The 23,504-nt window shown below is 45.3% G+C and overlaps 1 protein-coding gene across 21 annotated transcripts in view; it reads right to left on the minus strand.

Annotated features, from left to right (window-relative positions):
* Positions 1-23,504, minus strand: part of TTC12 (tetratricopeptide repeat domain 12) — a 79,653-nt gene that overhangs the window by 6,698 nt on the left and 49,451 nt on the right. For 8 of the 21 annotated variants that reach the window (XM_031652941.1, XM_031652937.1, XM_031652936.1 and 5 more), the window contains 3 exons: positions 23,041-23,140; positions 21,908-22,133; positions 20,578-20,740 (listed from right to left, as the gene is read on the minus strand). In XM_031652941.1, coding sequence (XP_031508801.1) covers positions 20,665-20,740; positions 21,908-22,133; positions 23,041-23,140 — 402 coding nt within the window. In that variant the 3' untranslated portion in view covers positions 20,578-20,664. The other 13 variants (XM_031652942.1, XM_031652935.1, XM_021926549.2 and 10 more) reach the window with 11 other exon arrangements.

A 23,504-nucleotide genomic window follows, 5' to 3' on the forward strand; every position in this document is an offset into this window, starting at 1 on the left:
GGGCACTGACCAAGTGAGCCATTGCCCAGAGACAGGTATACCTGCAGGACCTGTGTCCACACAAGGCAGAGTCAGCCACTTCTCGCCTACAGCTGGGTAAGTCCACAAGGAACCCTCAAAGTGACCACTGTCAGGTTTGAGGAGCCCACCTACCAGAGGAGGAAGCGCCTTGCCTTCAGCCCAAACCTGTAGAGCCCCTCATCAATGCCACAAGCCCACCAGACTCCCAGGGAACAGTGTAGGCGTGATAGGCAAACAGAAACTCCCTGTGGAAGCTGGAGAACTTGCTCCCTCCATAACAACTTACCTGCAACTTCCAGGATGAATTCTGGCAAGCAGATTAAGGACCAAAGATTGGGCCTGGAGACAGTTGTCATAGAAACTAGTGATAGCCACTATTAATTGAACATTCACTTTGTTCCAGGATCAGCGACTATTTCAGTTACTGCATTGCTTTACAGATATTATCTTGTTTATCTTGCAACAATGTTATGAGGTCAACATCTCCTATTTATAGATGTGGAAACTGGCCTTAAGACAATAAGTAATGAATGGACACATAGCTAGTAAGTGGTAGTTGATATTCAAACTCAGGTCTCTTAGTTTCTATGGAAATGGGTTGGCCAATGGAGGATCAGGGAGTAGCCTTTTATGAATACAAAGAAGGGGGACAGAGAGTCATGCTCCCTGGAAGAGGGTGGAGATGATGGAAACTGCATCTGGAGCAGGACATATCCCCCAGACGTATGTCAGAGGGAGGCCCCTGGCTAGCTTTGGCTGGAGCAAGGCAGGGCATGACAGAACCCATTGCTGCTGGAGTAGCCCTGCCTGCCCCAGTTTAAAGCCTCTGCCAAAGAAGTTTGGAAGGTGATAAAGGACACTACTGTCAGGGAGACCAGGAGGTCAAGAGGATGTTTCATACCCTCTACTGGGAGGGTGAAAATGGAGACTGGGAAGGTGACCAGCCACCTAGCCCTGCAGAAGTTTGACTGAGACCCAGATCTTTGACATTCAGGAGACCTATCTCAGCTCCTGGAGGAAGTACCAGGGGTGAATGGCCTGAGTCATTTCAGCAATTCCCCTTGATCCACTTATACCTGAAGCGGCTCTCCAGGGAGAGGAAGTTACCAGAAGCTGCCATTGTCTGCCTGCAGAGACTGTCACAGGAATGCTGAAGAAAGCATCATTCCTAGAGGAGGGGACACCCAGGGCTCAAGGCAGGTTGCCAGGATCCCGAACAAAACACCACTGAATTTCTCACAGGGCTGGAGGTGGAGGAACTGCAGGGGCAGGGCGTATTACTGCTGACCCACCTGTTGAAACTCTCTGCGTGGGTTCAAGCACCCCCAAGGCTTCTGAGGTGTCAGGCAAAATAGACACATTCATTGACCCAGAGGGACAAAGTTGTAAGTGGAGGGACCCTTTCTGAGTATAAGGTCACAGAGGCAAAGAACTCCTGGATCTCTCATTAAAAGTAGGGTGAGGTTTAGGGATTTGCAAAAGAGCAAAGTCAACTCAGAGGCTGCGGTTTCTTTCCAGTGGTCTGAGTGCACAAGTCCCTAGGTCCTGGCTGGTTGGGAAGTCAGCAGCCAGTGTGTGGAGGGGAAAGAGCTGGGGGGTTGGGAGGGAAACTTGACCTTTACCCACATCTACCTACAAATGGGAATGGATAATGAGGTGGTTATAGTCCAACTATGACCCCCAGCCACCAGAAGGGGCAAGGAACAGGTTCTAGCCATAGACGTTTTACCCCAAAATGCTCTGAGTCCTGACTGACTTCTATTAGTGTATTTTGTTTGGGCAGATGAAGATGGAAGTGTTCTGGACTTGGAGTTATTAAATGAATTTTGTGTGTATGTGTGATTGTCTTCAGGGAACCTAAAATGTTTAGCCTGCCCCTCCCAGGCAAGTGAGCTGGTACAGTAGCTCTGCAATACTTTAGAAGATGCTGAAATCCGATGTGAGCCTTTCCCCAAACCGGAATGACAAGCTATTTGCATATAGGGAAGTTTCCCAGTCTGCCCCTGTTCTCCACCCTGCAAACGTGTCACAGAGAACCCTGGACAGGTTCTGGCAGGCCCCAGCCTCTGGTAGCTTGTGTACTGAGGTTGGTCAGGATAAAGGAATGTATGCAGGAAATTGGAACATCTGTTCAGGAAGCAGGACTCCCAGAGCAAAAGGGATTGAACGAGGCAATAGGAACAGGTTTCAATGCTGGAGTGAGTGAGTCAGTCAGACTCGCATTTAAACCCTGACTTCTTTCTATCACTTAGCATTTGTTTAACCTTGGTCACATTATCAAATCTTTCTGGGTTTCTCCATCTGTAAAATGGATGATAATCATAATAACCATTCCAAAACATTGCTGTATATTATACTAATATAACATGATAATATAATATAATATTAGTTTAATATACCTAGTATATTTTTAAAGGTTATAATTCTTACAACAACCTTTTGGAACAGTTATTAGGATTATCATCCATAAAATACACCTAAATACTAGGTATATTTTTAAAGGTTACTTTCCTTAGGTATATACTAGGAATACTCCTAGGCAAAAGAATGAACCAACTGATACTTCACACCTGAAAAATTAACTAAAAATGAATCATGGACTTAAATATAAAATGTAAAACTATAAAAATTGTTAGAGAAAATATTCTGGACCTAGGATTAGATGAAAAGTTCTTAGGCTGAACCTCACAAGCACAATCCATAAAAGGGAAAATTGATAAACCAAACTCATCAAAATGAAAAACTCTCACTCATTGAAAGACCTGGTGAAGGGGAAGAGAAGAGTGCAGACGGAGAGAAAATGTTTGTAAAGCACATATTTGACAAAGTGCTAGTTCCTATAGTATATAAAGAGGTCTTCAAACTCAATGCTAAAAAAATTATCAAATTAGAAAATGGGGAAAAGACATTTCTCTGAAGAGAATGTACAGATGACAAACAAGTGCATGAAAAAATGTTTAACATCATGAGCCACTAAGCAATGCAAGTAAGATACCACTACCTACCTATCAGAATGGCTAAAAATAAAACCGAAAAGATAGTGGCAACACCAAATGCTGATGAGGATGTAGAGTAATGGGGTCACTCATATGCTGGTGGAAATGTAAAATGGTACGGCCACTCTAGAAAAGTATTTGGCAATTTCTTATAAGACTAAACATACGATTGCCATACAACCCAGCAATTGCACTCTTGGGAATCTATCCCAGAAAAATGAAAACAGTGTTCACACAAAAATCTGTATACGAATGCTCATTGCAGCTTTATTTGCAATAGCTAAAATCTGGAAACAGCTCAGATGTCCTTCAACTAATGATGGCTAAACACACAATGGTGCTGTATTACCGAACAGGACTCAGCAACTACTGATATACACAGCCATTTGGACGAGGCTCCGGTGAATTCTGTTGAGTGAACAAAGCCAATCATAAGAGGTTACGTACTGTATGACTCCATTTATATTGCATTCTTAAAATGACAAAATTATAGAGATGGAGAACAGATTAGTGGTTGTCAGAGGTGAGACTGGGGGAGAGGCAGGTGGGTGTAGCTATAAAAGGTTGGTGCAAAGGATCCTTGTGATGAAATTGTTCTGTATCTTAACCGTGATGGTGGTCACATGAATCAATGCATGTGACAAAATTCCATCAAATTAAATGCATGCACTGATGCACAGACACACATACACAAACACACACAAATGAGTGCATGTAAAACTGACGGCACCGGAGTGAGAACTATGGATTGTATCACTGTTGATTTCCTGGTTGTAATGTTGTGCTACAGTGACATAAGATGTTACCTTTGGGGGAAACTGGATGAGGGTATCAGGGATCTCTGCATAAGTTCTTAAAATTGTGTGCTTATCTATAATTATCTCCAAACGGAACATTTAAAAAAATACATATAAAGTCCCTTTCTCTTCTTCCTCCTCCTCCTTTTCCTCCTCCTACTTCTCCTTCGCCCTTCTATTTCTCGTTCTTGTCCTTATTACTAGGTAATGTTATATTCTTGGAAGGAAAATATTCCCACAATAGGAGAAAGGCAGTAATCTGACATTTACCACGGAGTACCTTAAGGAACACAGCTACGTGTCCCCCTGTGGACACGTAGAAACCTCAAGGAGAAAGAGAAAGGCCACTGTGTTAAATGTCTGAGGTTGGAGACAATGGTGAGAGGGAGCGAACTTGTTCCAAGACTCAATACTTTGACCAAGGTGATGGTCAGATAAGCTAAGACCCACTGACAGGGCCAGGATTCTACCCAATTCACAAAATATGAGAGTCATTCAGAGAAAGCCAAAATAAAAAGCCAACATGCCATTGTCCAAATCATGTCAGGGACTCTTTCTATCCAGCATGCTTACTGAGGCTCAAGGCATCATGTGCCTGCGGCTGAGACGTGCAGGGATGCAGACACAGGCTGGGCTCCAAAGCTGGGGCCTCCTGCTATGGGGTGTGTATGAAAGAGGCAGTGCGATGGAGTAAACCAACAATGTTGTAAGAACATTTCTGGAGTTGGCAGAGTATAGATTTTCCTTCCTAATATGGAAACCAGTCTCCCTTTTGAAGGGCTTTTTGATGAAAAACTACTTTGAGTGTCAAGAAGCCAAAAATGGAAGCCCTGAGTTTCATGAACCACGGTTTTCATTGTCAAAATCATGGCCTCAGGTTTCCTATGCTCTTGGGTGATTGTGGTTCTGGGCTGGGTCCATATAAAATTAAGAAACAGATGTCCCAAGCATCTTGCCACCTCAAGCAGTTTAGAAGAAATGCTTGGCTGTGGCCAGGGCTTCAGAGAAGCATCATTCCAACATGGGGCCTGAACAGCCTCAGAACATGCCCAAGAGGTCATGGTCAATACCTTCTCTGGGAATATCCAAGAGACTAGGAATGCTAAATTTAACCCTTTTTAATTTAACAAAGAGGCCAAGGAGATTGAGGAAATCACCTTGACCCTCCTATTAGCAGGACTCTAAAGGGAAAATGCCCTCCTTATGTCAACCTTGGTGATCTGGTCGTAAATCTATCCTTCTGCTCTCCTCTGGGCCCTTCCTGGATAGGCGGGAGCAAGGGAAAGCTAGGACTAGGGAAGGACTTAAATACTAAAAGGTGGTTTTCTTGGGAACTCTGAAAGCTTGCTGGCTCTGCAGGTAAAGAAAGGGACTTCTAAAATGTGACTAGTGTCATGCTTCTTATAACTTCTTTTTTTTCCTATTTTCCTTACTGTTAAGCAGAGTAAGTTCCTTTCCTCCCTCCCTCCCTCCCTCCCTCCCTCCCTCCCCTTCCTCCTCCCCTCGGGCCGGCGCTAGCCAGACCACAAAAAAAAAAAAAAAAAAAAAAAAGAAACCAAGAAAAGATTTTGCATGGTGAATTATTTAAGTTCCTTGTGGATTCTGGATATTAGACCTTTGCTGGATGCCTAGTTTGCAAATATTTTCTCTTATTCCATAGGTTGTCTGTTTACTCTGTTGACAGTTTCTTTTGCTGTGCAAAAGCTCTTCAGTTTGACTGGGGCCTACTTGTCAATTTTTTTTTTTTGCAATTGTTTTTGTTTTGTTGGGGGACTTAGTCATAAAGTCTTTGCCAAAGCCAATGTCCAACATGGTATTTTCCTAGGTTTTCTAGGATATTTATAGTTTTAGGTCTTACATTTAAATATTTAATCCATTTTAAGTTAATTTTTATATATTGTGATAGGTAGGGGTCCAGTTTCATTCTACATAGGGATAGCCAGTTATCCCATTTATTGAATAGGGAGTCCTTTCCCCATTGCTTGTGATTGTTGACTGTCAAAGATCAGATGGTTGTAGGTGTGCAGCTTTATTTCAGGTTTACTATCCTTTTCCATTGGTCTATGTGACTGTTGTTGTGCCAGTACCATGCTGTTTTGGTTACTGTAGGCTTATAGTATAGTTTGAAGTCAGGTAGTACAATGCCTTCAAATAACCCCAGTAAAAAGTGGGCAAAGGAGGCTGGCGTGGTGGCTCACGCCTGTAATTCCAGCACTTTGGGAGGCTGAGGTGGGTGAATCACAAGGTCAGGAGTTCAAGACCAGCCTGGCCAACATAGTGAAACCCTGTCTCTACTAAAAATACAAAAATTAGCTGTGCATGGTGGTGTGCACTTGCAGTCCCAGCTACTTGGGAGGCTGAGGCAGGAGAATCACTTGAACCTGGGAGACAGAGGTTGCAGTGAGCCAAGATTGCACCACTACACTCCAGCTTGGGTGACAGAGTGAGATTACGTCTCAAAAAAAAAGTGGGCAAAGGTCAACAAATGTATGAAAAAATGCTCAACATCACTCAGGGAAATGCAAATCAAAACCACACCAGCTTACTCCTACAAGAATGGCCATAATAAAAAAAACCAAAAAACAGTAGATGTTGGCATGGATGCAGTGATCAGGCAACACTTCTACACTGCTGGTGAGATTGTAAACTAGTACAGCCACTATGGAAAACAGTGTGGAGATTCCTTAAAGAATTAAAAGTAGAACTACCATTTGATCCAGCAATCCCACTACTACGTATCTACCCAGAAGAAAATAAGTCATTATATGAAAAAGATACTTGCACACACGTTTACAGCAGTACAATTTGCAATTGCAAAATTGTGGAGCCAACCGAAATGCCCATCAATCAACTAGTGGAGAAAGAAACTGTGGTATATATATATATGATGGAATACTACTCAGCCATAAAAAGGAATGAATTAACAGCATTTTCAGCGACCTGGATGAGACTGGAGACTATTATTCTAAGTGAAGTAACTCAGTGAAGGAAAACCAAACATTGTATGTTATCGCTGATATGCAGGAACTAAGCTATGAGGACACAAAGGCATAAGAACCATACAATGGACTTTGGGGACTTGGTGGGAAGGGTGGGAGGAGGACGAGGGATAAGAGACTACAAATAGGGTGCAGTGTATACTGCTCGGGTGATGGGTGCACCAAAATCTCACAAATCACCACCAAATAACTTACTTATGTAACCAAATGCTACCTGTGCCCCAAAAACCTATGGAAACATAAAATAAAAAATAAAAAGTGGGCAAAAGACATGAACAGAACATCTCAAAAAAATACCTGCGGCTAACGCATATATGAAAAAGTGCTCAACATCAGCAATCATTAGAGAAATGCAAATCAAAACCACAATGAGTTACTGTTTCGCACCAACCTTTTTTAATAATGGCTATTATTTAAAAAAACAAAAAAAAACAAAAAATAACAAATGCCAGCGAGGCTGTGGAGAAAAGGGAACACTTATACACTTATACCCTGTTTGTGGTTGTGCAAATTAGTTCAGTCACTGTGAAAGCAAGCTGAATATGTCTCCAAAAACTTAGAATTACCGTTCAACCCAGCAATCCTATTACTGGGTATAAAATAAATCTTTCTACCCAAAAGACACATGCATTCATATGTTCATCACAGCACTGTTCACAATGGCAAAGACATGGAATCAACCTAGGAACCCATCGATGGTGGACTAGATAAAGAAAACGTGGTACATATATACCATGGACTACTATGCAGCCATAAAAAAGAATAAAATCATGTCCTTTGCAACAACACAGATGCAGCTGGAGGCCATTATCTTAAGCGAATTAAAACAAGAACAGAAAACAAAATACCACATGTTCTCACTAGAAGTGGAAGCCAGACCTTGGGAATACATAGACAGAAAAATGGGAATAACAGACACTGCAAACTACTGGGGGTGGAGAAGGGAGGGCGTGAGGGTTGAAAAACTACCTACTGGGTGCTCTGCTTGCTTGCTGGCTCCCTGGGTGTTAGGATCATTCATACCCCAAACCTCAGCATCACACAATACAACCATGCAACAAACCTGCACATGCACCCACTGAATCTAAAATACAAGTTGGAAAAAAAAAGAAAATATTTTGTTTGTTTTTATCACTATGTGATATAGGTGGTTGTGAAGAATACAATTCTTAAAAGTCAAAGAAACTCAAATAGACTAGTAGAATATGGGCTGCTGGACAGGAATCTTGTTCTCTGCTCTGTTGTCAGTACTTGGCCATGTAGGAGGGAGCTCATTTAACATTTGATAAATGAATGAATGAATGAATGAATGAATGAATGAATGAATGAGTGAATGAATGAAAAGGAAGGTGAATCTCCCGGGGTGAAGGCTGATTTCTGGCCTCTTTTCAGAGATCTCTCTAGTCTGAGTAGGTGCTGAGTCATTTTGTAGCAGATCCGGCTTTTCCTTTACAGTTTTCTCCAACCTGCCTCCCCAGGGTCAGGCCACTAAAACCCCTAGGCAGATTCTCCTGGGAGAGATCCTAAGAGATTCCCATCACTGCTACCTTCCCCCGATCAGTTTCCTTATGATCATTTACGATGCTTCATATTTTTATAAGTATGGTTTTCCAAGCAAAGGGCTTTTCTGATGAATGAAAGAACAAATTGATGGTGAGGCTTCAGGGGTTAAAGCAATAATCAGACAGTCATTTTGCCAGCCTTTGCTTCATGCCAGACCCTCCATCCCAAGTGCTTAACTTGCATTATCTCATTTAATATTCTTGACAACCCTCTGAGTTTGGTACTATTATTATTTCCATTTTTGCAGGTTTAGTGGAGCCTTGGGTCATGCAGTTGGCAATTCAATGGCCCACGACTTAAATCTGGCTTGCTTCCAGCCAAGGTACATTGCTCTTGACATATGGTCAGAATAGCCTTGATCAAACCAAATATAGGACTCTCAGACTGAGGCTTATTCATTGTTGGGGGTGGGGTGGGGTGTCACGTGCTCCCCAGGTCAGGCCTGAACAATAGGACCTCCTGGGGGAAAAATCAGCTGTGGAAATTTAGAGACACTCCCCATTCTCCTTCAACCTGAAAGGAAGAGAAAAGAGAGGGTGGGTGTGCTGGTACTGAAGAGGTGGAGCTTTGACTAATATGCTCATCAGGACTTTGCCTGCAGCAAAAAGATATCTTTGGAAGCTGTGCCTGTGGAAAGGTCAGTATTAGCTCAGTCAAATTTGGCTTATGGAGAAACTTCAGGATTACTTAGTTGCAGTGGAAATGTCTCTTTGTCTCTCCAGTTTTGGTTGGAAAGAAAGCAATGTGTCCCTGGGACTGTCAAAACCCTTTTTAACCAGTAAGAGGAAAACTATGTATGTGCTGGTAAATTTGCATTGAATATGGAAACTTGGCACATAGAGTGTCAAGCAGATGGAGTTTCAGACTGGGAAAAGAATGCCTTTCAGATTCCATCCAGCTCTGAGCTATCCTCTCTCTCCTGGGGGAATTAGGATGATCTAGAAGAGAAAGGAACTCATAGTTGGCCCCGGGAGGGCCCCTGGGAGCACGAATCAGGAGCAATTGGGAGTGGAGAAGGCGAGTGACTGAAGATGAGAGCTGAAGCATTGCCCCTTTCCAGGTATACAGTGGTGGCAGGTACCAGGTGCTAGGCACAGGTGCAAGGGCTGGCTTTTCATAGAAACAAAGACTGGTCTAGACACAAGCTTACAGGTATTTCCAGATGATGGCATCCAGTGATGTGAGAACAGGTAACCAAAGAAGGCCTGCTAAGAGTATTTTTGCCTTGAAATTCAAAGGAGCAGAGGACCTTATCTACTTGGGAAGGTGAATGAGAATGTGTTTTGGTGGCAGAGAGTGGATAAGGGAACTTGTGGAGATGTCTTGGGTCAGCTCAGATAAGAAAAGTGAGGGTGGGAATCACAGCACATTTTCCTGCCCCAGCCTTTGGTGTAGTCTCCGTTTCATTCATTTCTCTTCATCCTCTCTCCCTACCCACAACCCACACTCATATTTGCCATGTCCTTCTTCCAATGGAAAGGGACAGCTCAGACATCATCTCTTCCAGGAAGATTTCTACCCCAGTGCCTCATGCTGGGCCAGATGCCCTAGCTTTGTATCACAAACATTCACTAAGTCCAAGGGTATGTGATCCTTTAGTGTGTTGTCCATTGGCTCTCTTTCGACTGGGACCTCCTTGAGAGAAGAGAAGGTCCTATCCCTCTGTGTGTGCCCAGCACTTATCCCAATGCCTGGTACATAGTGGAAACTAATAAACAGAAGCTAGTGTTTACTGTAGTATTTTAGCTTAAACCATTATCACCAGTAGGGGCTGGGGAGCTGTGGAGAGTCTGAAGTTAGAGTAATCAGGCTTCACCCCAGGCTGGCCCTAGTGAAAGTCCCCTAATGCCTTCTCTTGCTAAATTTCATCATTCAAGCAACAAATATTTATTGAGCACCTATTATGTATCAGCACTTTTCTAGGTATTTGGACACATCAGGGATCAGAACCAACAAAAATTATGAAGTTCATATTCTAGTGGGAAAAGGGAGCAGAATGCAAACAATAAATTATATATCATGAGAAGCGAGTTAAACAGTATGTCAGGATAATATGTATCTATTAAGGTATTATGTTGGAGAAAGAAAGGAGATGGGGAAAATAGGGCAGGAGCACTTAACATTTTAACTGATACCTTAAGGTGTCAGCCTAAAAAAAAAGACATCAGAGAAATATATCTCCTAATTTAATTAGTCTATTTGGGAGTAAGCAAAAGGATTATAATCCAGGATGCACAGCTATAGCAAGCAACAGATGCACCCGAAGAGGGGAGGGTGAGGGGAAGCTTTTATTGGCAAAAGGATAAGTTCACATAAGCTGCTTGGAAACAGAGTTCATTGGCTCTGGAGGCTTAAAGCCAGAGTTGGCGTCAGTTCATTGGTGGAGATGCTGTTACTAGGCAAGTGCTCTTTTGAGAGTATCTTTTCTGAATTGCTGTAGTCCTAACGAATGTCTAGTGACAAACCTGGTCCTAGAAATATGTGCCTATGTATAAAACATAGATCATGAAAAGTATGAGACGTGTGAAGGACGTGAAGGAATTTCTTAGGGGCTTATTTTAGAAAGTCCTTGAAACAGTCTTATCTCAAGCAAGCGTGGGTCCTTCTTCTTCCTGCTTTCCCACCTCCAATTTGGGTCTGACAAAAGTGATTTTGTCCTGGTATCTGCAACTTTCACAAAGGGTGAATAGAACTTAGGCAAGATAAAAGGGACAAGGGGAATCATGTAGAAGGGGTATTGATAAGGGATCTTTTGGTAATGGTGACAACTCAAAGGAGCTTAAGCAAGGAGGGAATTTACTATCTCACATAACTAAAAAGCCCAGTGACAGCCCAGGCATAGTGGGATCTGAGGGCCCCAGCAGTGATGTCAGGGCTCTCCTCAACTGCATCTCTTGGTCCTGCCTTCCTCTTGTGTGTACTCCATTCTCAGTGAAGAGCCTCTTGAGGATGGTAAATCATCACTGCAGCTCCAAATGCCCATCCTATCTTCTGAGCAGACTGAGTGAGAAAGTTCCTTTCTCCTTTACTCTAGCAAAACTCTGAGCTGACTTCTGATTGGCACTCTTCTGGTCACATGACCATCTCTGACCCAATCAGTGTAATGAGAGGGATGTGCAATGGTGTGACTGGCTGAGCCCGAATCCATGTGCACCCCTGGAAGCAGGGCTAGCTAGCATCTGGTCCACCTAAATCATGTGGTCTAAGCCCGGGATGGGGTGGTTCCTCAAGAAAAATCGGGAGAGTGGGCAATGGGCAAGCAAATACCCATTGTCTTATCTACAAGGAAAGAACAAGTCAAAGGTCCAGACCCAAAGAAGTGAGCTGATTGTCTGAGGTCACAGCCCTGGCAAGGCCAAAGCTGGCAGCCCCACTGTTAGTTCACACTGCTTCCGAGTGCCCTCAGAAAAAACCTGCTGGGGGCCATCTTTTCTAGCCCTCCACTTGTGATTTTCTCTTTTCAATGACTTTGGTTACAGCAGCAAACAGCTCCACTATTTGGAATGTCCTCATTTCAAAAACAGCACTCCTACTTTAATTCCTGACCTGAATTTTGTATGATTTCACTAGTTTTAATGAATAAACAAACAAAAAGCACGTATTGCTTTGTTGCTCTTTTAGTGATCCAGAGCCTCAGAGGTGTGGTTCAGCCAGAACTAGGGATCCCGAATGGATTGTGGTTTCGTGGAGAAGGGTGGCCACAGAGAACATCTAAGGGAAAGATAAGGCCAGGTCCATCTATCCCTAGTTGTCAGAGGTTGTTTACTGGTGCTCAGAGGGTTCACTCTGCCTTCTGATGGGGTAAATAGGGCAGACCGAATTTCTCCTGATGTACTTCCAACCTGCCCCTGGAGAGCAAGTGGCAGCTGGGTCTAGTGGAAAGAAAGACCGCATAGGAGCGAATTTGCTTTAATCAGCCCAGATCCCTTCATTTATAAATGACTGAGAGCAGATGGACAGAAGTCTGAACTTTGAACCTCTGAACATTGGAGTGATAACTCCTGTAATCCAAGGGTTAGGACTTGGAGATTCTTCCAGGCCAGCCAGACCCTTCCCTCAATTCTCAGTGGCTATTTCTGTGATACCTGCCATGGGGTGCATAGTTCAGGTTCCAAGGCCCTGACAGCACCAAGGGGAGTTTTTGTATGTGTCTGAGTTATTTTCACCTTGATAATGCCCTGCTAGAATAATAATAGATGTGGATGAGAAAATAGGACTCATTTTTCCCAATGTCATTTTGTACTATCTAGCACAATACTTGGCACATAGTAGGTACCTGACAAATATATATTGAATGAATGAATGAGTGAGGAGCTTTTCAGGAACATGCTGTCATTCAAGTAACCTCACGGAGGAGCTGCTTGACGTACAGGCAGATGCTGGGCTCCTAGCCCATCTGGGGGAGGACAGCAGATCTGGAAATTTGAATATCTCCAGTTTTGCAGAGAAAGCGTCGTGGCCTCCACACGCTCATGCCCACCCCACGCCTCCTCTAACATGTTGTGCCTGATCAGATGGGAAGGTAATCCTTTGCAGTGGAGAGATTTAAGCTGTTATCTAACAGACTGCGGGTGGATTAATGAGGCTTTCTGATAAAACCTTAAAGGCGTTAGAGTTTCATTTTCCCCTTCGTGCTCAGCGTGCAGGTGAAAAGAACCAGCTGGTTGACTGTGTTGCAGTTTGGACCAGAAAATTAATGAAAGGAGAGACAGGGCCAGGTAGCGGGCAGTGAGGTTCAAGGTAAAGGCTGGATTTTGGCGCTGGCTCAGCCTTAGGAAATTCTGGACAAGATATTGGATCTCCAGGCCTGTCTTCCCTTAGCTTCAAATGGGAAATAATAATACCTACCTCACAGGGATGTTGTGCAGATGAAATGAAATCTGACATGAAAGGCCTTTGAAGAAGATAAAAGCACTTCCCCGTGTGAGGCTATTATTATCATGGACAAGAGACACACTGCAGGGCTGAGGCTTGGCCTAAAACACCAGGATTCTCTGAGACCTTTGAAAGATGGTCTTTGGGCCTACATTTGCCCATGTGGATAGGGAGAATTGTGGTGGCACCCACATACTTCCCTGAGGAATGGGAGAGCCAGTGGTGTCTGGCCATGAGTTTGGAGATAATGCCATGACAGAACGGGAAGCCACACTCACTACTGGTGACTCACCCACATACTCTTGAAGACAGAGCCAAGCCCAAATTCAAGGTCCTGTCCTCCAGAATGACACATGGTCAGAGTAGGGTGATCACACCCCTTCTGTCTATGCCTAATTCTTTTTTTCTTGTCCATAAGACTTCTCATAGGAGAAGAAATCTTCCAAATCCTTAATGAATTTAAATTCTAGTGGGAGAGAAAAAATAAAGACACAGAAAAGAATTTCATAACAATGAAGTCATTATGTTACGAATTTAAAAGGCAGCGCAACACAAGCATTCAGGGAAAGGATGAATCGCATGGGTTGGGTACAGTTGCATGTGGAGTGGAGTGATTGAGTACCTGGTCTAGATCTTGGACCAGTTGCCTAACTGCTTTGCACCTCAGTTTCCTCATCTGTAAAGGGAGAATAATGATAGTGCCCATTTCATTAGACAGATCTGGAACCAGTCAAGTATTTAACAGGCGATACCTATCATTTTTATTATGTTGGGGCTTTGTGGATGTGTAAGATTTAAAGAGAGGAAAGGAGAAGGTCTTTGAAACAGAGGAGAAAGGAGTGAGTGGAATGCCTGCAGACACCCAGTGGGAAGCTGGCCTAAGAGGAGTGATGGTATGGTGGGAAGCTGCCCTTCAACAAACATTGCTCAGGCTTCCCTGAGATGCTGGAACACCACAGTGAGCAATGACACCCAGGGTTGATGCCCAACATTGGCTGGCCTAACTGGGAACAAGAACATGACCCTAAAAGCAAGCCTACTTTAAGGCTTGTTGAGATTACGTTGGATGGTTTATGTGCAAAGGCCGTGTAGAATTTTGTCACTATTATTTATAAAGAAAAATAATTTGAAGGATAATAAAAGATATGCTTATTTTAAATTATACCTATAACTTATGAATCATAGCTCTTACTCATATGCAGTGTACGGAATGCATCTATAGCCTACAAGAGTTAAAGTACAATAATGTGAGCGCTTTATCAGTAAAACTTCAGAGAATTTAAAAAGCTCTGTGGTCTTACTCCCCCTGCAGACACGCATGCACGTGTGCAGATACACCAAGCAAATGAGTTTGCCCTTTATCTTGTAGACAATTGTGAGAAGGTGCCTGGGAAGGGGTACAGCATAATGAAAGTGATGTTTCAGAGGATTCTCCCGGCTGCAGTGTGCACGATGGCTTAGAAGGCGGAGTGAGATGGGGAGATCAGCAAGGAGGCTATGGCAATAAGTCAAGTTAACCGAATCCAGCGTCTTTTTCTTATTTTCCCCTGATGTTGATACAGCGCAGAATTCAGCAACGCCTAATACCACTGAATGTACATTTCAATCCTTCATGCTCTCCCTGTGCCTGCCGTGTGTTCCACCTAGATTCTCTCGGCCCTCCTTGCCAGCCCAGCCTGCCATTTGGAGGCCTACTGCTCTATCCCCCACCTTTAGGGTAGAGTCACATAGAAACCCTTCCAACCCTGATAAAAATCCTCATCTTTAAGAACTCCACAAAAGAGCATATAGGGATGGCTGGGCGGGGGCATCTGCGGAGGTATGCTCAACTAACACGACCACAACAGGAGTGCCCATCTCCTCAGGGCTTCCATGTGCCAAGCATGGTGATGAGAGCTTTATAGAAATCATCGCATTTAATCTCCACAACAAACCCAAGAAGTGGGTATCATATCTCCCCTATTGCCTTTTACGGACAAGGCAATCTTAGTGAGGGGCTAAGCCACTCACTAAGGTTATGAAACTTAAAGCGAGGTTATGGAATTTAAAGTGAGGTGGAGGAGAGCTTTGAGCCTGCACTCCCACCACTGAGCTTCCTGCCTCCCTGGGTCTCACTGGAGTCCCTGCCTCACTCTGGACCGTTAGTTCAGAGGATTCTTGAACAAAGGTAAGGACACTGAAGATACTTCACCTGGTCTTTCTGAGTCTCAGATTCCTTATTTATAAAATAAGGGGACATGGACTAGCTATTTTGGAGCAATTAATTGTATTTGGACAATGAATCAGATGAACTCCAACAAAGCAGATACAGTCGGCCCTCTTTACCCTCAGGTTCCAAATTTGCAGATTCAACCAACTGCAGGGCGAAAATATTTGGGGAAAAAAACTAAAAATAACACTCCAACAATTAAAAAAAAATACAAATTTTAAGAAATACAGTATATCTACTATTTACATAGCATTTACATTGTATTAGGTATTATAAGCAATCTAGAGATGATTTAAAGTGTATGAGAGGATGTACGTAGGTCATATGCGAATACAATGCATTTCACATAAGGGACCTGAGCATCCCAGGGTTTTGGTATCTGTGGTATCAATCCCTGGTGGATACAAAGGGATGACTGCAGAGGATTAGAGGATCCCTGAATAATTTTCAGCTTGGACATTCTAGGAGCCTTTTCTTCAGCCTCTTGTTCCAATAATTCTCACTATCTTGCTGTGCCTTTGATCTAGTCTAAATCACCTTGCACACTAACTCATCTATTTTAATGTGCAAATTCATCTCTCAGCAGCAGCGAGATGAACTCCTTGTGTGTGTGGGGCTGTGTATGTGTGTGCTTGTCGGCCGAGGGGAGTTGAGGGATCTAAATGAGCATCCAGAGCTACTGAAGAAGCCCAAATGTAAAGTTGGGGACAGCTGTGATAATGGAGTGATGCTCAGGCTGAGCTGAATTGGCACATCTGGCAGGCAGCCACCCTCATTTAAAGCAGCTCCTTCCAGCCTCCCTGGTGACAGGAGCCCTGCTCCAGAACTGGGGGGATCTGAGGCTGGGGTGGCTGGCAGAGGTGATTGGCAGCCCACTGTTCCCTGCTTTGCCAGCACCCTAAGGCTCCCTCCCACCTAAGCCAGGGCTGAGCCTCAGAGCAGCCAGGAAAGCCTGATCCAGCCCCTGGGCAAAATCAGATCACAGGGCAGAATGTCTCCAGGGAGAACTCATTCATCATTTTGCCTTTTTGAAATAGAAATCAAATTAGAAGTCTTGTTAAAAGGAAAGAAGTCATCCAGCAGCTTCAGGTCACAGAAGCCCAGTGCTTGGCTGGCATGTGGCCACCCACAGGGCCGGGAGCTGCTGGAGGAGGTGGTGGGCAACTGGATGTCCCGCTGGGCTAGCACTCCTCTTTCTAGGGCATCAGGGAGGGTAGGGGCACGCAGCTCTGGGGCTTTAGGAGAAAAGAGCTAATGACATCCTGATGAATATATGATTGGAGCTATAGTCGTTGCAATCAACAGGTTTTCCTGATTATAAACTGAGGACAAACTACAAGTAACAGAGTAGTATCTGTTTGCAAAGAGGACTTCAGAGCATTGATCCTAGCACCTTCCACTTCACACTGGGTCCTGTTGATGCCCATGCACCCCCGGCCCCAGGCCCTGACAAGGAGCGCTGCTACCCTATCCCTGAGCCCTGAGTGTGCTCATAACCCCATCCCACCCAAGACCAGTGCTCTCAGGCCCTGCTGCCATGGGATCATGTAAGAAGGCAGGCTGCTGGCTGGCAGCTGACTCTTGGGGTAAACAGAGCCAAATACATGCTTGCCTTCAGTGAGACGGAGGACCAAGGAAGATGAGCAGATCCATGAGGGTGGGAGGGGGCAGATAATGGGTTCATGGTCATTTCCAGTCTCAAAAAGAGTCGCCATTAAGTAAACACTTTCTATCTGTCAGTCACCTATGCTAGGTACTTCATGTATATTATATCCAAACCACAGAAGAGGTAGGTGTTGATGTTCCATTTTATAGAGAGGAAACTGAGGCTCAGAGAAATGTGGTGACTTTTCTGCAGGTCACACTTAGTACGGAGAGGAACGCTTTACATGCAGGAAGAGTTAAGAACACAGCTTGGGGTCAAATTCTGACTCCCCTGCTTACTGGCTATGTGATCCTGGGTGGGAAAGTACTATTCTCTTTATATCTTAGTTTATTTACCTGTAGAGTGGAGATAATACCTGCCTCACAGTCGTTATGAGGCTTATGTTGGGGCAGGATCTTCAAGTTTTGATAGGGTGCCTAGTGCAGAGCAAAGGCACAATGCACGGGGGAGCTGGGCGTGGTGGCTCACTCCTATAAACCCAGCACTTTGGGAGGCTGAGGCAGGTGGATCGCTTGAGGTCAGGAGTTTGAGACCAGCCTGGCCGACATGGTGAAACCCCGTATCTACTAAAAATATGAAAATTTGGGATACAGGCACATGCCTGTAATCCCAGCTACAGGAAGCTGAGACAGAAGAATCGCTTGAACCTGGGAGGCAGAGGTTATAGTCAGCCGAGATCCCACCACTGCACTCCAGCCTGGCCCACAGAGTGAGACTGTTTCAAAACAAACAAACAAACAAACAATGCACAGGCAGGATTTATTCTCTCTGCGTGTCTGCAGGATGCCAGTCTGTGAGGACCAAAAGCTCATTCCATGGGAAAAGGAGTCAGTTCTAAATGGGTTTTCTTCACCTCTGATTATTCTCTCCTTTAATGGAACCCTTGCAGAGCCTCTATTTTCAAGTTATTTAGAAAATGAGACCTCTTACTTAAAAAAAAAAAAGCCATGTGGGATTAAATGTCTTCTGTCCTCAGAATATTAGGTTAGCGCAAAAGAAACTGCGGTTTTTGTCATTGCTTTTAATGGCAAAAACTACAATTAGTTTTGCACCAACCTGATACTTCTTAGTTGTACTCTTTCCCTCAGTTATCCAAGCCAAGAAACTCTTATTTGAACAAATCCTCAAGAAAGTGCTTACAATAGCAGCCCCTTCCTATTGTTTCCCCTCAACTCTGAACCTCAGTCCCACCTTGCGGTGCACTGGAACCACCATCCTCACGTCATCTATGAAGACAGTGAGCAGCTCTGGACTGTCTGTTACCTGTCACCTCTGCTGTGGCTTCAGGATGGTGATGGAGTTCCATCCCAGCCACATCCTCTTTAGGATGGAAAATCCCAGCTCCTCTGCTTGTTGAACCAGAAGACTCTGATTATCCGGAACAAGCTGTGTCTCCAAGGGTGGTATCGGGGCTCCTGGCAAGTAGAGATGAGGCCTTCTTAAAGATGGCGTTGGTACTTTCCATGCTGCCTGGAAGGTTTGCATGGCAGCATGTGTTAGGGGTAACAAGGCTGGGGCAGTGGCGGGGGTGGCTCCACACGGGGGAGGGAGAACACTAGCACGTGAAACATCTCCCCCCACCTGTGAGGAGAGACAGCTTCAGGTGCAGCAGACTCTCCTCCAAATTGGAGATGGCTGCTCTTGGCAGGCACTCTGGAGCAATAATCGTAATAACATAATTTGACATTCCCCACTCTTTGGGGAAGAGAATACACCTATAATAGCCATTTTCAAGAGCCAAGGAGTGCAGCCAGAGCAGGGGAAGGAGGGGCCTGAACTTCAAAGGAGACAGGCCTGGTGGTTATGAACACAAACAGCCTTTCAGTTTTCAAAGCTCCACGGAATTCTCTGTGAAAACAGCAACTTCTGCACCCTCTAATTTTCTTCTTTGTGCTCTGATTAGCATCAAGCTGCTCTCCCTTTGCAATTCAGTAGCCTCTTGAAGGGTGTTTGTTTGCATGATAGGACTGATGGGCAGGTCCTGGCTTCTCTACAGTGGCCTGTCACTTGCTTGCCACCCAGGGCGTCACCACAGAGTGCCCCAGTGGGCTCCCTCCAGCCATATGCAGTACATCAATCTGAGTGAGGGGCTCAGGCCATTGATTCTCTTCCACTGCCCGCCCCCCTGCCACCAAATGCCAATTATTTATATTGGTTTCAGAAACAAAGTTCTTAATTTAAGCCAACAGCTGCCTTACCTGTGAAGAACACTTTCTTTGGGTGTGTTGAATAAAATCTCCCTGGAGGAAGAAGATTTCCTTTCCTACATGCTTCAGAGAATGGCCAACTTTGATTCCTTAAAGGACATGAGCTTCTCCCTTTCCCAGACCCTTCAAACTTAACCCAACTGACGTCATAGTTGATACCTTCAATCTCAAGATAGAGTCTGGTAATCTCTTATATTTGCGTAGCGCTTTATAATTCCCAAAGTGCCTTCACCTCCAAAACTTCATTTAACCTTTACAACAATGGAGGAGGTAGGTTGGGCAGGTATTAGTGTTTCCAGAAGCAGTAGCCACAGCTCAGAGAGGTTAAGCAACTTGCCCAAAGTCACACGGCTGGCAGGTAGCAGGGTAGGACCAAAAGTCTTTGGAACTTTGGTCTGGGACTCCTGACATTCACTGTACCTGCCTCCTATTCTAAAATGATTATGTGATTGTAAGGAGGAGCCAGAGAGTAGTGCCACTTATTGGACTTCTCACTTAGGGACTTGCAGTCCACAGGTGACCCTGGTTTACAGCGACCCGGGGGCAACTGGAAGGGAGCATTGCCTCTGGGGATGGGGTGAGAGTACAAGGTGGGTTAGGGAAATGAACACATTCGCATCAGTCAGGGTTCACTGCAGAAAGAGAAGCCTGCGCTTTGGCACCTTAAGCAGAGAACAATCTAACCCATGGAACAGGATGCCTATAGCACCACCAGATGGGCTGGAGGAGGGTGCCAGGAAGGACCCCCAGGAATGATTGCCAGAAGGATTCACGCAGAACTTTCCTAACAGGGGAGACACCACCTACCACTCACGCCACTGAATTTAAGAGCACACGCAGTGGCTGCAGGCCAGGAGTCTGCTGCAGGCCACCAATGACGCCAATGCAACTCTCTCTCAGCACTCCACAGCTGGAAAATGGATGCTGAAATCCTGCTACCAACAAATCTGATGTTTCCAGCATATTGCCAGCAGAAAATAGCAAAAGGGGTAGGAAGCGGCATTAGATTGGCCACAAGTTCCCATCTGAATTGTTGCTACACGGGAGTCTGGGCAATGTGGCTTTTTGTGAGATGGTTTCTATCTTCTACAGAACAGGAAGGAACATTCAAAGGAGGGTACAATGGAAGTTGAGTAAGCCAGTACACAGAGTCCACCATAGCAGCCAGCCTAAGGCCCACTCTCTTGTTATCCATGAAAACCCGACATGCAAACACTCTTGACAATGAATATTTGATTCTGAAGTGGATATATCAAAGGTCTTTATTAGCATAGGAACAACCCATAGTGTGCATTTGTGTGTTCCCTAAATGCACACAGACACCGTATCTCTCAAGAATCACCGATGTATTTCATTGTAGAGTTGAGAATTTCTAGGCCATGAAGCTTTCTCAGTTGAGCAGCAAACCTGTCACAATCAAAACAAACAACCCAGGACCTAAGTGCCACGGTTCAGGCTTCTGGAGCCCAGAGCCAACACCCTCTCAGATGGAAGCTGGCTGAGAACGTCAGTCCTATCGCTGGGTGGAAACAGGAAGTGGCTGTGGCACTGGGGTACCCTAAAGATCACAGGGGTAAGACAGACCCTCAGGGAGGCCCACAAAGCACTGAAAACACTTGCTGCAGGTGGCAGGTGTGTCAGGCTGATCAGACGGGACCTTGCTCTCGAGAACTCCCCCATAGGTTGCCACTTTGAAGTCATCCTAGCTAATGTGCTTGCTTTCTATAGAAGAAAGATTTTAACTATTCCTTCCATTTGAACAACCAGACAGAACTTGAAAGGACCTTAGATATTATCGAGGCCAACCCCCTCAATCTACAGAGGAGGAATTAAAGGCATGTGGATGTAAGGGAAGGAGCCTCTCTCACTCAGTTCCTGGGGTTACCCCTGCCCTGTGCCAGGGCTCCTTCGCTCAGCCACAGGTGGACACCCCCCAGAAGCACGTGCAACGAGGTGCATCTGCACATCAGAACAGGAGCAGAGCAGAGTGGAGGTCTGAGCTTAACAGAGAAGCCATGGGCACAGTTACAGCCCACATCTCTTGCCCTCGCTCACTGGGGGCCTCGACATGCTGTTCTGCGTCTCTGCTTCTCCACTGTTTCCTCCTGCGTGAACATGTGACCCTCGCTGGCCATTCCTCCATTTGTTTAGGCTGAGACAAAGAACGTGAAGTGGGGGTCTGTTTCTGGAAAAGTAGAGAAGAGAGAAAAGAGGGAAGAGAAGGGGAGGTGGAGTGGGGTGGGGGAGAAGGAGGATAAAGAGACAGGGAGAGGGATGCAGAACAGCGGAAAATGGAATGGAGAGAAGGCAACGGCAGCAAGTGTGAGCAGCAAGTCCCCATCAGACAAGCTGATTCCCTCTCTGGTTGGAGCCCAAGAGCTCCCGTTTCCTCTAGAAAGGCTTTCTTCAGAGAAGCAGCTATTGGGCTTAACCTAGGTCTGCACAGAAAGCATGAGGGCTTCCCACAGCATCCTATGAGGCACGCAGTCCCAGCCAAAAGTCAGCGCCTCAGCTCAGCTGCTTTCTGCAATGGGACCGACGCTGGGTCAGCCTGGCTCCGTGTCCACAGCATACCTGGGCTCAGCTGTGCACAGCTTCCCCAGAGCAATGCCTGCGTTCACCTGCACGGCCGTCTTCTGTGTGTCACTGCCTGCGAGCCTTAACAAGACCTGCAGGAGGTCTGTCTTTAGCAGGGAAGACGCAACGTTGGGCACCTCCATGCAGTTACCAAGGCAGAGGGCAGCGTTGCCCACCAGAACCTCATCCTCTGAGCTGAGCAGCTTCATCATAATGCTCAACTCTGCAGGGAAGGAAGAGAACAAGCAACAGCTCCTTTTAATCCCCAAATAGGAGGCTGGCAACAGGACATGAGGGGCACAGGGAGGTGTCAGTGGACACCGAGCTTCCCCAATAACTCTGCAGCAGAACTTGTTCACTCACTCATCAGCAAACATTCACTGAATGCATATGAACCTCCTCAACTCCTTGCTGAATCTCTGAAGTATCTTGGCTTCCCAGAACAGTGTCCAGCACAACACAGTTGTTAGATGAATGAATGCTATGTGTCAAACAGGTCTGTCCTCCTGAAAGCCCCTGTTCTTAACCTCTCACTGCACCAGGGTGAGAGGTCCCATCTGACAGCCCCCAGGTGGGAGGCAATGTGCTGGCAACCAAACCTGCAGGGTATGAAACAGGATCCAGGAGAAAGGCTCCAGCTTCCATGGTGGAGCTGCCTTTAGTTCACCTTCTGCGCACTCCAGGGAGTTGGTAAGAAGAACATTAGCAGGCTGCCTCTCCTGGGAAGCCTGCTGTGAATAACTACAGCCGGTTTAAGTTACTGGACTAAAGCTGGGCTCAGACTCTGGTATTTCCCTTGTTCACTAAATGTTGAAGGTGTTTTCCCCCCTCCTTCTGTGAAGGCAGAGAACTGAACTTGCTGAGAGGAGGGAGTTTCCTAGCTTTGCCCCTGTTATCTTTGAGCTGTCTGTCAGCTGGGTCTCCAGTCTGGGTATCCTACCTGTGTGCAACCAAAAGGCTAATTAAATGCTTTCAGATCTGACGTGAAACATCTTCCATAAACATTGCTGAAGCCTGGGAGAGGTTAACAGCATTGCTGCTAAGTTCCTCCTCGACCACAGTTCCCTTTGCAGCTTCAAGGGTGGATGAACCTCTGGGATGAGGGCTCCCTTAAGGAAATCATCACTTACTTTTATCCAGTCTTATTACTTCTTCCCGAGCTTCGTGGTAACTATTCGTGCAGATAGCTAGTATCTTTACAGCATAACGTGATGCAGTCTCGCCTCCTGTCTAGATTTCAGAATGAAATCAGAAAAATATAATCAGTGCTATGATTGCTCTTGGCCACAAACCACAGCGAGCAGTTATTATAGTGCTAGTGGCTTCCTAAACTCTGAAAAGAGAATTCTACGGAGAACGGCATATGCTTCCCGGTGAGCAGGCATGGTCCCTGCTGGAACAGAGTGTCACCCGCATCCTCTCTAACCCAGCCCACACCCCTGACAGGAATGTAGGCCTGTCATGTACACCTGAGTAATTGCCTCCAGAAGGCTTTATGAGCAAGTGGCTGAGAAGAGAATGATGCTGATGAATGGCAGACCTACCAAAAAGGGAGGAAAAGGCCCTCCCATATCGTTTTCCCATTTGAGAATGA

Source organism: Papio anubis, chromosome 12, assembly GCF_008728515.1.
Source record: "Papio anubis isolate 15944 chromosome 12, Panubis1.0, whole genome shotgun sequence".
Classification (NCBI taxonomy): domain Eukaryota; kingdom Metazoa; phylum Chordata; class Mammalia; order Primates; family Cercopithecidae; genus Papio; species Papio anubis.